The sequence below is a fragment of the Mirounga leonina genome, unplaced genomic scaffold (assembly GCF_011800145.1).
Source record: "Mirounga leonina isolate KUSES-001 unplaced genomic scaffold, KU_Mleo_1.0 Mir_153, whole genome shotgun sequence".
Taxonomy (NCBI): domain Eukaryota; kingdom Metazoa; phylum Chordata; class Mammalia; order Carnivora; family Phocidae; genus Mirounga; species Mirounga leonina.
In genome coordinates, this window is record NW_023270387.1 from 14,486,619 (window position 1) to 14,500,500 (window position 13,882).

Genomic DNA, 13,882 nt, shown 5'->3' on the forward strand with positions numbered 1-13,882 from the left:
TGGAGCCGGATGTGGGGCTCGATACCAAGACCCTGAGATCATGACCTGAGCCGACATCAAGAGTCATTCAGGCACCCCAAGAAAGGATAGTTGTACATGGCCTCTGCCAGTAGTCACTTTGAACTGATTATTTGATAATATGTGTAAAATCCTGCCCCTGGGGTAAGCCAGTGTCCTAAACTATGTGTTCTCGGCCTCACACTGAGTAGCCGCCACCCCCCCTTGTTTTTGCCAACAGGACAGAAATTCCTTTGATTTATCCATGTCCTTTACTGCCACATGGAATGGTGGTAAGAAACCATGAGCTCTGGAGGCAGAAAAAAACAGTACAAACTACATTTCTGCCCCTTTGCGATCAATATTACATTGAGTGCAAGCTAAATGACTTCTCTGAGTCTCAGTCTCCTTATCTAAAAAGGAATGTAACTGTGACCTCAAAAATTTGTGGTGAGGATTAATTAAATAATGAACTTACTGTGTCACCTATACTCAAATAAAAATTTTTTAAAAAAATGAACCTGACAGGGGTGCCTGGGTGGCTCAGTCGGTGAAGCGTCTGCTTTCGGCTCAGATCATGATCTCAGGGTCCTGGGATCGAGCCCCGCATCAGGCTCCCTGCTCAGTGGGGAGCCTGCCTCTCCCTCAGCCTCTTCCCTTTCCCCCTTGCTCATGTGCTCTCTCAAATAAATAAATTAAATCTTTAAAAAAAAGATGAAGAAAATTAAAAAAGAATCACATGCTGTACCGACTGAACCAGCCAGGCGCCCCAAACATTGCTATTTCTCGTGTCAAAGCGGGGTGGCAGTTGTTGGGATGCCCCATCCCATCCCTTTAGTGAAAGAAACCAGTTATTTCAGAGAGCCTTTCCCCATCTATGCCAGCAACTTACATACATTTATTTTTATAAAATAAAAAGAAATCAGAAATGCTCATTAATGGCATGAGACTGAGTAAAACAAAGCATCTATCGAGTGTATTATTCCAGACATTCAGTATAACAATACAAAAGAGAGTTCTGTGTTAGGGGGTTATTACTAATCATTCTTTTAAATTTTAGTGAGGTACCCATGTGAGTATGAAGTTACAGAGCCCAGATACCCCATTAACCTATAAACGAAAACGCGGTCATGGTTGGAGCTCCATAGCCCAAGCTTCAAATCTTGTCACACCAGTTGTGTGACCTTGGGTGTGGTATTCAAATTCTCTGAGCCTAGGTTGACTGACCTGAAAATGAAGCTGGTAATTCCTGCCTCATGTGGGCATTGTGACCATGAAATGAAATAATACATATAGCCTATCTGTGTACATACAGAACATAGAAAATAGTTTGGTGACGTGTTTTGTCTTTTTTTTTCAATCTACCATGAACATTTTCTGTATTGATAGACCTGCATCTCTGTCATCTTAATGGTTCGCTAATGCTAATTCTTGGCTAGTGTTCAATGTCGTTCATCGTGAGCAGCCTCTGGCAGAGTTCTCTCGCTCAGGCCTTTCTTTAGTACCAGGCACTTTCCTGTTGGCCGCACCCTCGCTTCCCTGGTGCCTTCTGTCCACAGGTGTTAACGGTTTGAGGATGCTGGGGATTCTTCACGATGCAGTCGTGTTCCTGATTGAGCAGCTCTCTGGTGCCAAGCACTGTAGGAATTACAAATTCCGTTTCCACAAACCAGAGGAAGCCAACGAACCCCCCCTGAACCCTCATGGCTCAGCCAGGGCTGAAGTTCACCTGAGGCAAGTTCCGTTCTCTTTCCTAAGCAGCTTTGGGTCCCAATTTTATTATCTGATGATACAATCGTTTTCCCCACATCACCTTTGAGATTTCCAGTGTCAAAGCTGTCCTTCACTGCTTCTGTTCAAAGCATTTCTGTTAAAGCGTGTTTTAATCTTTTGGCTCCAGGAAGTCAGCATTTGACATGTTTAACTTCCTGGCTTCCAAACACCGGCAGCCTCCTGAGTACAACCCCAATGATGAGGAAGAGGAGGAGGTACAGCTGAAGTCAGCTCGGTAAGTCTGGAGTGGAGGGGGTCTTCAGGAGCACTCTTTGCTTCCCTCTACTCTGGCTGTTCAGGGCACTGTGTGGTTTTGCTTGGATCAGAATTGCCCGGATCACATTTAAGACTGAACTGTAGTCTGTATTAAAGTAGCCCTAGCTGTTGGGCAGAGGAGAGGAGAAATTCAGGTAACTGTAAGGTGTATATTTTATTTTCTTTAACCAAAGTGAACTCTGTCCGCTTTGGACATACCACTACCACCACAGTTACCATGGTCAGAAAGGACTGGGTATATTATAGGCCTCATTTTACAAGACACTGGTTATCATGCTTGGCATTGAACAAAGGGAATAATGTGGTCATATTCTCTAGAAACCTTCAATCCAAGACTCAAAACTGATGACTTCCTGGAGAGAATTCATTAATAATGTGCCTTATCTCTGTAGGAGGGCAACTAGTATGGATCTGCCAATGCCCATGCGTTTCCGGCACTTAAAAAAGACTTCTAAGGAGGCAGTTGGTGTCTACAGGTACGGCTAACATTGCAGAGAGAATTACAGAGAACTAATCGTTTTCCAAAATTAAAGCAGACCAAATGCTGGAGTGACCTCCCTCATTCAGTAAGTGAGGTTTTTCTAGCTGCTATTAACGGAACCTGCCCCTCCTTGCGTTGAACAAGGAATTTAACATAGTAACCATTAAAATATTGCTACTCTGGTGGGCTCCCGAATGGAGAAATCTTTCATTCTTGGCCATTTGTTAGAATAAGTAATATACTCAAATCAAGTGGGTCCAGATTCTTTTTTTTCTTTCCAAGGGTCTGTCCTTCTTGGGGAACTGACAGAGCAGGTTTTATTCATTTATTCATGTATTCACACAGTTAACCTGATTGGCGAAATTGGTGGCCGATCTCTTTTCCATCTTTATGTCCTAGGTCTCCCATCCACGGCCGGGGTCTTTTTTGTAAGAGAAACATTGACGCAGGTGAGATGGTGATTGAGTATGCTGGCAATGTCATCCGCTCCATCCAGACTGACAAGCGAGAGAAGTATTATGACAGCAAGGTGAGTCTCTCGCTTTCACTGTCCCAGTTCTTGTGTTGTTTGAGAAAGGAGCCATCAGCTAAAAATATGATCCTTACATCCCAAAAGAAATAGTATATTTTATTAATTCAAACATACTTTTTTTTTCCCTTTTCCTTTTTTTTTTTTTTTATTTTGATATTTTGACATCTTTAAAATTTGTGGTGGGCCCAGGAGAAGCTCAGAATCCACCCTAAGGATTAGTGTACAAGGATACTCTTTGAAAGGTTTGTCTGAGTGGATCCCAGGATCAAAAGCACCTAATGACACGATGTCTTAGGTTTCTCTTTCCCGTGGAGACATTAAGAAACGTCTAGTCTAGTAGCTATAATGTAGGAATTTGCTATGGAAGCATCTTGAAAGATGGGAGAAATCTGGACATTTTACTAGAAGAAACTTTTTTCGTCAGCGGTTGTAGGCCACATCAGAAAAGGGCTGGGAAATGTTCTCCAGCCTGAGCTGGGCTAAGTGACAAGGTCTCCCTCTCTCCTTCACGTGTAGGGCATCGGTTGCTACATGTTCCGAATCGATGACTCGGAGGTGGTGGATGCCACCATGCACGGAAACGCTGCACGCTTCATCAATCACTCGTGTGAGCCTAACTGCTACTCTCGGGTCATCAATATCGACGGGCAGAAGCACATCGTCATCTTTGCTATGCGCAAGATCTACCGTGGGGAGGAGCTCACCTACGACTATAAGTTCCCCATCGAGGATGCCAGCAACAAGCTACCCTGCAACTGTGGTGCCAAGAAATGCCGGAAGTTCCTAAACTAGAGCTGCTCCTCGCCCCCAGTGTCGGAGTCCTAGGACCCAGGCCCATCCAGAGCAATGCTGAAGGCCTTTGCCAGCAGCTAGGAGTTCCAGGATTGAGTGGGCACAGTTGAGGGGCCTCCGTGATGGCTGGGCTCCCTTACATCCTATATTCACATTAGACATGTGATCCTAGTCCTGGAGAGAGAGATGAGGTCTCGAAGAAAAGATCCGCGGCCGGCTTTCTACTGGGGCCCCTCTGATTGTACGCCGTGAAAGAGTGGGAAATGGGGTCGCTGGCAGACTTGCCTGGAAGGAGCCTGTGGAGGGTTCGTTATGTTGGGAGATGGGGCCTGAGTGTCTCCTCGGAGAGAAGTTGCCATCCTCGCCTTGGCCCTTTCCCAAGCACTCCAAGGGAGGGGTCAGCCGGGGGCCCCGATAGAGAGAGTTGGTTGGATACCTGATAGTTTGCCAGCCGGGCCCAGCCTGTAGCCGTCTGTTGACCAAACAGAGAAGGTCTGGTGGTTTTCCCTACTATCCTCCCACTTGAGAGTTCACTTCTGGTTGGGAGACAGGATTCTTAGCACCTTTGGTGTCAAAAGACTGTCTTGGGGTTGTGCCAATGAATCACCAAACGTGGAGCCTGTGGGCTTTAAGTGGGAGTGTTACCCCCAGGAGCCTTATCTCAGCCGATTTCCTTTCTCGACAATAGGAGCAGTGTCCCTCTCATTCTTCCTCCGCCTCCCTCCACCTTCTTCGTTCCCCCCTGTTTCATCCCACTGCTTTCCTGTTCTTCTGGGTGGTAGAGGGGAGTGACTCCCTGCTCAAGGACACTCCCTGCCAGGCATCGTGTACGCCTACAACACAACCCCTGAGCCTGGAAGCACGCCCAGTGGGGAAGTGGACAGGAGCCATTGGTCATAACCAGACGGAATTTGGAGTTTTCGTAAAGCTCCACGGAGAGTTTTAAAGAAATATATGTAGCATGATTTTTTAGAAGAGGAAAACGATTATTTAAATAGGATCTGAATCATGCAACAACCAGAGTATCACAACCAGGATGACCCCTGGGCCCCATTCCTAGGACATGGTAACTTTATTTTCCCCTTGTTAAGACATAGGAAGACTTCATTTTTAAATGGTCGGTGTCCAGTTGAAGGCAGAACACTAATCAGATTTCAAGGCCCAAAACTTGGGGACTAGACCACCTTGTATCGAGGGACCTCTGCCACCTGCGCAAAATCCACAGGCTAAGTAAATTAAATGACACTACTGCCCTGATTACTCCTTAGGACGTGGTCAAAACAGCATCAAATGTTCCTTCTCCTCCTTTCCCCAAGACGGTGTCCTGAACCTGTTAAATTAAGTCATTGGATTTTACTCTGTTCTGTTTACAGTTTACTATTTAAGGTTTTATAAATGTAAATATATTTTGTATATTTTTCTATGAGAAGCACTTCATAGGGAGAAGCACTTATGACAAGGCTATTTTTTAAACCGCGGTATTATCCTAATTTAAAAGAAGATCGGTTTTTAATAATTTTTTATTTTCATAGGATGAAGTTAGAGAAAAATATTCAGCTGTACACACAAAGTCTGGTTTTTCCTGCCCAACTTCCCCCTGGAAGGTGTACTTTTGTTGTTTAATGTGTAGCTTGTTTGTGCCCTGTTGACATAAACGTGTCCTGGGTTTGCTCTTTGACAATAAATGGACAAGGAAGGTCACCCTACTCCATTGGGCCACTCCCCTCCTTCCCGTGTCGAAGCTCCTCAAAAGGCAGTGGTAGTATCCTGACACAGCAGTGTCCCCTCTCCTTCCCCACACTCTCTCTCCCTTCTGGACTAGCTCGGAGTGGCGAGAGCTGGAATCTCCATTTCCCTCCTCTTGCCCTACTTCCGAGATAGCAACCAAGTTGAATGGCAGCCTGACATTTTCCTCACCATCTGCCTCATCGGTCACCTCGTCCCCTTCCCCTCTGCCCACCAAGTCCTTATACCTGCAAAGAACCCATGGATCCCCCCCGTGCCCTCTTGTGGGGCAGCCCGTTGAAACTGAAGCACAGTCTGACCACTCACGATAACGCAGATTCTTCTCTGCCTCTGTCGGCCACTGGGTTTCAGAGCAGTGCAGTCCAGTAGAGGGCAGGGCGCCCTTTTCTCCCACAAGAAGCCCATTCCTCTGGAAGTCTAGCAAAGCAATACGACTCAGCCCTGCGCTCTCTGCCCCAGGACTCATGGCTCTGCTGTGCCTTCCACCCTGGGCTTCCTATTCTTCCGTGACCTTAAGAACTGTGTCTGGTGGCTTTGCTGGAACATTGTCACTGTTTTTGCTGTCATGCAGGGAGCCCAGCACTGTGGCCAGGATGGCAGAGACTTCCTTGTCATCATGGAGAAGTGCCAGCAGGGGACTGGGGAAAAACACTCTACCCAGACCTCGCCTCCCTTCCTCCTTTGCCCGTGAACAAGATACAGTGGCCCTAGGGGTTCCACTAGTGTCTGGTTTCCTTGATTATTGCACTGTGTGAGGTTTTTTTGTAAATCCTTTTATTCCTTTTTTTTTTTTTTTTTTTTAAGAAAAAAAACCTTAAGCTGCATTTGTTACTGAAATGATTAATGCACTGATGGGTCACAAATTCACCTTGAGAAAGACCCAAAGGCCAGTCAGGGGGTGGGGGAAACTCAGCTCAATAGACCTAGTTAATGCCCTGCTAGGCCATGCTGTACTGTGAGCCCCCTCCTCATTCTCTTTCTACCAATCCCGAACCCTGAGGCCAGGGGAGGGACCCACTTCTCTCCTTCTCTTGCCAGCTGCAGATGGTTTGCCTTGCCTTTTCACTCCCCAACTGTCAACCATAGAAATGAGTAATTCCTCTTCTAGCTCAGCCTTGAGTCCATTGCCAAAATTCAGCATACCTGCCAGCAACTTGGGGAATAAGCTAAGGTTTCCCTACAAGAGGGAAAAAAGGCAAAAAACAAACAAACAAAACAAACCGGCATATCCGTCTCCAAAACACCTGAGTTTGTTTTGAAAGTGACCAAGGGAATCTCCGCACAAAAGTGCAGACCGAGGAACTGTGGTGGGTCATTCCCAGGAATCCCCCAAGGGGCACCCCGAATCCCTAAGGAGTCCCAGCTGCAAGCCTGGTCAGTTTTCCGGGAGCGAGCCAGCTCCCGGAGAGCTTTGCTGCTAGAATCTGTTGTGGCCGCATTTCCTGGTGGCCGGTGATGTCTGTGTAGCCAGAATGCTGCATGGCGCTGACCCTACGGCCGGAACTTGGTCCCTTGGCTCCCTCTGTCACCGTCCACCACCTCCAGCATAGCCCCTCCGGTTTTTAGACCAATCACCAGAATTAAGGGGGAAGCCCTGGCAGCTATAATCCATAGAAGTTTTCAACCAGACTCCTTTGCCGGGATACAGTCCGCCACCCCGCTTGCCTCTGTCAGCACCCCCCGGTCAATGCAGTGAGCACCATGCAGCTCCCGTGATTGAAAATATACAACAACATTAAGGAAAACAAAAAACAAAAAAAAAATCTTTTAATGAATGTATCTTTCTAAAGGACTGACGTTCAATCAAATATCTGAAAATACTAAAGGTCAAAACCTTATCACATGTTAACTTTTAAGTTTGATTTGGGATTTTTTTAACTAGAAATCAAGTTTGGGTTTGGGTTTTTGGTTTTTTTGTTTTGTTTTGTTTTGTTTTGTTTTCTTTCTTTTTAAAGGAAAAGCGGGTCATTGCAAAGGGCTGGGTGTAATTTTATGTTTCATTTCCTTCATTTTAAAGCAATACAAGGTTATTGAGCAGATGGTTTTGTGCCGAATCATGAATACCAGTCAAGTCTCACACTCTGAAAACTTGCAACTTTTTTGTTTTGGTTTTCAAATAAATATAAATATGATATATATAGGAACTAATATAGTAATGCACCATGTAACAAAGCCTAGTTCAGTCCATGGCTTTTAATTCTCTTAACACTATAGATAAGGATTGTGTTACAGTTGCTAGTAGTGGCAGGAAAACGTCAGTCTGGCGCTCCTCGGATCCTCTGAAGTTGGGGGGGGACCCAAACCACAAAGGGACGGTGACGCGGTCCGTTCCCAGGGTCAGAGAGGAACGCAGAAATGGTGTCACCCAGATTTTTTCTGCCCATGAATGTTGCCAGTCAGTACCTGTACTCCTTGTTTCTCTATTTTCGGTTATGAATGTTGGGGTTACCACCTGCATTTAGGGGAAAATTGTGTTCTGTGCTTTCCTGGTATCTTGTTCCGAGGTACTCTAGTTCTGTCTTTCAACCAAGAAAATAGACTTGTGGTGTTTCTTTTATTGAACTTTTAACAGTCTCTTTAGTAAATACAGGTAGTTGAATAATTGTTTCAAAAGCTCAACAGATGACAAGCTTCTTTTCTAGAAATAAGACATTTCTTGACAACTTTATCATGTATAACAGATCTTTTGGTTTTTTTCCTTGTGTTCTTCCAAGCTTCTGGTTAGAGAAAAAGAGAAAAAAAAAAAAAAAGGAAAAAATGTGTCTAAAGTCCATCAGTGTTAACTCCCTGTGACAGGGACGAAGGAAAATACTTTAATAGTTCAAAAAATAATAATGCTGAAAGCTCTCTACGAAAGACTGAATGTAAAAGTAAAAAGTGTACATAGTTGTAAAAAAAAAGGAGTTTTTAAACATGTTTATTTTCTATGCACTTTTTTTTATTTAAGTGATAGTTTAATTAATAAACATGTCAAGTTTATTGCTGCACACGATCAAACTTTCTTTTGGCTTTGGGTGGGGGGGGAGAAAAGAGCCGGCGGGCGTTGGGGGGAGCAGCAGCGAGTGGCTGGTGGCCAGATTGCAGAGTACCAGCCACGGCCCTCTCTTTGAAGGTGGAATCATTAAATCACTCCGCTTCGCCTCCCTCCGGGCCCCAGTCCACACTGACTCTCCGAACTGTGTCTTCCTCCCATGCTCATCAGTGGTTTGTGTTCAGGACCTAATTAATCCCGGATATGAGGAAGGGGTCAGGAAGACAAAGAGCTTTACCTCCCACATGGCCCCCCTTTTATTATCCGTGGGCGATCAAGAGGCCTTCGGCCGATTTCCTCCCAGTCTAGGAATATATTAAAATGAAAGCATTTCGGGGAGAACCTGAACAGCACTCTTCTTTGCTTCACTCCACCCTAAGGCAGAAATTGGATTCATTTACTCTCTTCCCCCTAAGATGGGTGGGGGTGGAAAGGCAGTTGAGAACTATTGTAGGGACGCCTGGGTGGCTCAGTCGTTAAGCATCTGCCTTCGGCTCAGGTCATGATCCCAGGGTCCTGGAATCGAGTTCCGCATCGGGCTCCTTGCTCGGTGGGGAGCCTGCTTCTCCCTCTCCCTCTGCTGCTCCCCCTGCTTGTGCTCTCTCTGACAAATAAAAATCTTTAAAAAAAAAAATGCATTTATCTAAAAAAAAAAAAGAACTGTTGTAAATATTCTGCTAAGCCAGGGTTGCTAACCCCAGGCCAAATGAGGTTGAGTTTACACTACAGCCAAGGAATGGAAGACACTCCTCATGGGGGATGGACCTCAAACAGAACCTCTGCCCTCTAGATCAACTGGCCGCGAGGCTCAGCCCCCACCCCTTCTTCCTCCCTCCTGTGTCCTGAGTCACCTTCTGGGACTTGGGAGTTGAGCACCATGGGGACTCCAAATGACCAGGCAGTGTTGCAGGCCATCTTCAACCCTGACCACCCATTTGGAGACCTTGTTGGGTTGGACATGGGAGAGGAAGTGGAGAAGGAAGACGTTGATGAAGGTGAGTTTGACCTTCGACTATAGCGCTCCACACCGGCTGGCCTCAGCCGGGTGGCAGAGGACGGTGGTCTCACAAGGCCCCTTGTTCCATGACCCATGGACAATGATTGAGGTCGGAATGCGAGAGGTTGGCTGATCCTTAATGCACTGGTGGAGTTACTCTGCCAAAAGGAGCAAGTCACAGTTTGTCTGTCCTTCAGCCATCATACCTCTGAACTTAACCTCACCACTTAACCCACCCCATAATCCAAGCTCAACTGTGCTGGGGGAAAGGGTGGTGGGGTGATGCTCAACACACATCTTAGTCATGACAGGACGTTTCACTCCACACGGAATGGAAGCGCAGGGGTGGCTCAGTTGAATTGTTCCGATCTTAGCATGAAGAACCTAAGCAAGCCCTCAGTGTTACACACCTTTACAAGCCCAGCCCCGAGCTAATCCCTCCACAGAGTGAATGCACTCCCTGGCCCGCCCTTCAGTCTCTAATGGGGCCTTATATCTCCATCCGGAGTTTTTTGTTTTAATTAAGTAGGCTCTATGCCCAACATGGGGCTTGAACTCATGACCCTGAGGTCAAGAGTTGCATGCTCTACTGACTGAGCCAGCCAGCCGCCACCCCCACCCCCATCAGGAGTTTTTGATGAGCTTTGTTTCTAAAGGAGTGAAGCCTGGGTCTTATGGAGACTTCAGTCTGAAAAGCTGACATGGTTTTCATGACCCAAGTATGTCTTGGTGGTCTTCATGTTGGAGGCAGACTAGTAGAACAAAATGGGGACAGGCTAAGGAGCCTGGAAGACCTGGGTTCAAATCCAAGCTGTGCATTTAGGAGCTGTGTGACCTTGAGTAAGGCATTTAGCTATGGGCTGAGTTTGGGCTTCATTCTCTTGGCAATGAGCCGACCAAAGTCCCTTTCCCAGGTCCCTTTGGAACTTAGACAGTGCTAGCTCTCAGCCTTGGTGACCTCAGCTCCCTCTGCCCACGACACTGCATCCGACTTCTGCTGTGACCCACATCCCAGCCCAGTCTGCTCCCGCTCAGGCCCCAGCTTTCTAAAGCCAAGGGAGCTTTTGCTTCTTGCTCCCAACTGCGTACCTGTCCCCTCCTGGCTCCCTCCCCAACACAGATGGAGTTTTCCCGCGAGCACAGATGGAGCAGTCCAAGGTCCTGGAGCTGCAGGGGGTGATGGCCGCAGAGGCTGGTGACCTCAGCACAGCCCTGGAGAGGTTTGGCCAAGCCATCAATCTGCTGCCTGAGAGGGCCTCTGCCTACAATAACCGGGCCCAGGCCCGCCGACTCCAAGGAGATGTGGCAGGTGAGGGGAGACGGCCCGGAGCTTCTGCAGGGGGGCCCTGGAGTCCACAGACCAGAGATGAAGTGCTTGTGGGGCTGGGGAGTCACTAAACTGTTCTGGAACCTATGTTCTTACTTATAAGAGATACCTTACGGGCCCTGTAATCTCTCGGGGCGATTGTGAAAATCAGAAGAGATTGCATTCCACTCGTTTATTTAACAAACATTTAATGAGAGTCTACTATTGTAGCAGTGGGCTGGGCGCTGAGGACAGAGATGCAAGACAGACTACTTACAGCAATTACTACGTGCCAGGCATCCAGCACTTTCCACGTGAGCTATAGTAACCCATTTAATCCTCACTACCACCCCAAAAGGTTTGTGCTATTGTAACCTCCATTTTACAGACGAAGAACCTGGAGCAGAGCTGGGATTTGAACCAGGTGGCAGGGCTTGAGTCTGTGCTCCGAATGCCCCTGAACGCTCACAGTCCAGAGGGTAGGACAGACACATAATTGTGATTATGTGTGTAACAAGCTGAGAGGGTTCAGTGTGGTATCTGCCCCTGAGGGGTGAGTTTTCTTTTCTTTTTAATTTTTAAAAAAGATTTTATTTATTTATTTGAGAGAGAGAGGAGGGGGAGGGGCAGAGGGAGAGGGAGAAGCAGACTCCCTGCTGAGCAGGGAGCCCCATGTGGGGCTCCACCCCAGGATCACGACCTGAGCCAAAGGCAGAGGCCTGAGACACCCAAGTGCCCCGAGGGGTGAGTTTGAAAGGATGAGTAGGAGGTAGCTGGATGGAGGGGACAGAGTGGGAGCCTGTAGAGACCCAGAGGCATGAAAAGGTACAGGGAATGTCAGATCTCCATGCTGGCTGGATCGGGGAGGAGTGAAAGGGTAGAGTAGAGCCTGGAGAAGTAAATAGGGACCTGATGGTGAAGAACCGGGAATGTTAGGCAGAGGTTGCACTGTGTCTTGAAAACATGGTGAATCGTTAAAGGATTTTAACTGGGGAGTGACTGGATCAAACCTGCTGCACTTGGGTTACTCTGGAATGGGGACAATGGGACAGAGAAGGCCATGCTGGGGACCAGAGGGCAGACGGATGTGAAGGAACGCCAGTCTGGGGCCTTTGGACTCCACTCTGGGAACAGTGGGGAACCACAGGCCCCTTTTCCAGGCTTGGTTACCTGGCTGTGGCATGGCAGTGCAGGGTAGGGCTGGGCCAGGCTGTAAAAGCAGGCAAGGACAGTCTGCAGACCAAAACCCCAGAGAGGAACAGAGGTGACTGATGCTGCCTGGAAAAGGTTTTCAATTCCTCCAGACCAGCTCCTGGGAGGGAAAGCCAGAACCGCTGTGATCAGAGAGCTTCTTAACCATCTGGGTGGCCTGGGGAGCACAGCCCCTGCTGGGTTCTGGGCTCAAAACACACAGAGACAGGACAAAGATGGGCCTCTCTGTAGGATGATGCTGGAGCTCCTCCAGACCCTGACAGCTCTTCGGACTAGAGAGCAGGAGTGAACCGAGGCAGAGCCCAGAAGAATTGCAGCTGGGCTCTAAGGTACATACCAGCTGCCTGAGGTTGAGTTCAGAGTTCTAATGCCCAATCCAAGTATTTTGAGAATGATAAACATAACAATGTCCATGTCCGGGGCCAGCTCTGGCTCCAAGATCTCCTTTAATGAAACACAAAATATTGCGTTTGTATACAATATAAAGAAGATCATGGAGATGAAGAATGAGGAAAGGCAGTCAGAGGGAGAACAGGTTTAAAGCATACCCTGAATGAGAGGAGAGAAACGCCTGCAAAAGGAAAAGAGAAATGAATTTTATTTGTAAGAAATGGTTACCAGTACATTATAATTTGTTTAGACTCTGAGATTCAGAGTCAGTCCCCCGGCACAGGGTAGATGCTTACTAGCGTCCGAGTGGAACTTGAGCCCTCTACCACTGCTGGACAACGGGCCGGATTCATGAACATAGTGACCATTCAAAATCGCCCCAGCACGCGTGGTGTTCTGGTGTCCTGGATACTGAAAGCTAATAGGGACTCCCAGCTCTGCCACTATAGACGGGCTGTGCAGCCCAGCGCAGGTCTTGCCAGCTTCGCCAGTCGGCCTCGGGGTGATGGGAGGAACGGTGCCCAGCTGAGGAGCAAGGGCAGGCGGGCTGTGGGTGGCCGGGCCCCGGGGCCGCGCTCCTGACCCGCCCGCTCGCCCTTCCCGCAGGCGCCCTGGAGGACCTGGAGCGCGCCGTGACGCTGAGCGGCGGCCGGGGCCGCGCCGCGCGCCAGGGCTTCGTGCAGCGCGGGCTCCTGGCGCGGCTGCAGGGCCGGAACGACGACGCCCGCGGGGACTTCGAGCGGGCGGCGCGGCTGGGCAGCTCGTTCGCGCGGCGCCAGCTGGTGCTGCTCAACCCCTACGCCGCGCTGTGCAACCGCATGCTGGCCGACGTGATGAGGCAGCTGCGCGGGCCCTGTAACGGCCGCTGAGCCGAACCAATAAAGCTGCTGGCTCTCCCGGACTCGCGCCCGTGTCTGCGTCCAGCCGCCGGGGCCCCAGCCGCAGGGCACTCCGCTGTCCGCCGCGGTCGGGACCGGGGGGGCGGGGGGCGGGCGGGGCGGGGGCGGGGCCGGGCGGGCTCGAGCGTTGATTGGCCCCGCCCGGCCCCGCCCGGCCCCGCCGCGGACTGCAGTGCCCCGCAGACCTGAGCAGTCGCTCGTGCCGAGCGCGGGGAGGGCGCCAGGTGAGCCGCCCTGGGGGGACGGGGGGGCGCGGGGTTGCCGCGCGACCCCCACCGCCCGGACCCCCCGCCGCTCCGGCCCACTTCCGCCTAGTCCCCGAAGGCTGGAAAGCGGGCGTGGGGCGACAGATGGCAGGGGGAAGGGACGAGGGAGAGACGGGCCGGGAGGACGGTCCCTTTGGGGGAGGGGCCCTGCGCCGCGAGTCTGCGTGTGCGCGCGCGCGTGTCG

The 13,882-nt window shown here is 49.3% G+C and overlaps 3 protein-coding genes across 22 annotated transcripts in view; all 3 read left to right on the plus strand.

Moving 5' to 3' along the window:
- KMT2A (lysine methyltransferase 2A) overlaps nt 1–8,584 on the plus strand; it is a 76,083-nt gene extending 67,499 nt beyond the window's left edge. For all 3 annotated transcript variants that reach the window (XM_035009036.1, XM_035009037.1, XM_035009038.1), the window contains 5 exons: nt 1,557–1,731; nt 1,898–2,005; nt 2,439–2,522; nt 2,927–3,056; nt 3,576–8,584. In XM_035009036.1, the coding sequence (XP_034864927.1) occupies nt 1,557–1,731; nt 1,898–2,005; nt 2,439–2,522; nt 2,927–3,056; nt 3,576–3,851 (773 nt within the window). In that variant the 3' untranslated portion in view covers nt 3,852–8,584. The remainder of the gene's footprint in view (nt 1–1,556; nt 1,732–1,897; nt 2,006–2,438; nt 2,523–2,926; nt 3,057–3,575) is intronic.
- Nucleotides 8,585–9,290: 706 nt separating this feature from the next.
- TTC36 (tetratricopeptide repeat domain 36) lies at nt 9,291–13,469 on the plus strand. The gene is made up of 3 exons (XM_035008730.1): nt 9,291–9,623; nt 10,746–10,934; nt 13,140–13,469. Exons 1-3 carry the CDS (start codon nt 9,506–9,508, stop codon nt 13,400–13,402), a joined length of 570 nt encoding a protein of 189 aa, XP_034864621.1. The 5' UTR covers nt 9,291–9,505; the 3' UTR covers nt 13,403–13,469.
- A 110-nt stretch (nt 13,470–13,579) lies between these two features.
- The window catches only part of TMEM25 (transmembrane protein 25), a 29,813-nt gene continuing 29,510 nt past the window's right edge, over nt 13,580–13,882 (plus strand). For all 18 annotated transcript variants that reach the window (XR_004679980.1, XR_004679977.1, XR_004679982.1 and 15 more), the window contains exon 1: nt 13,580–13,656. The gene's annotated coding sequence lies outside the window, so the exon portion shown is untranslated. The remainder of the gene's footprint in view (nt 13,657–13,882) is intronic.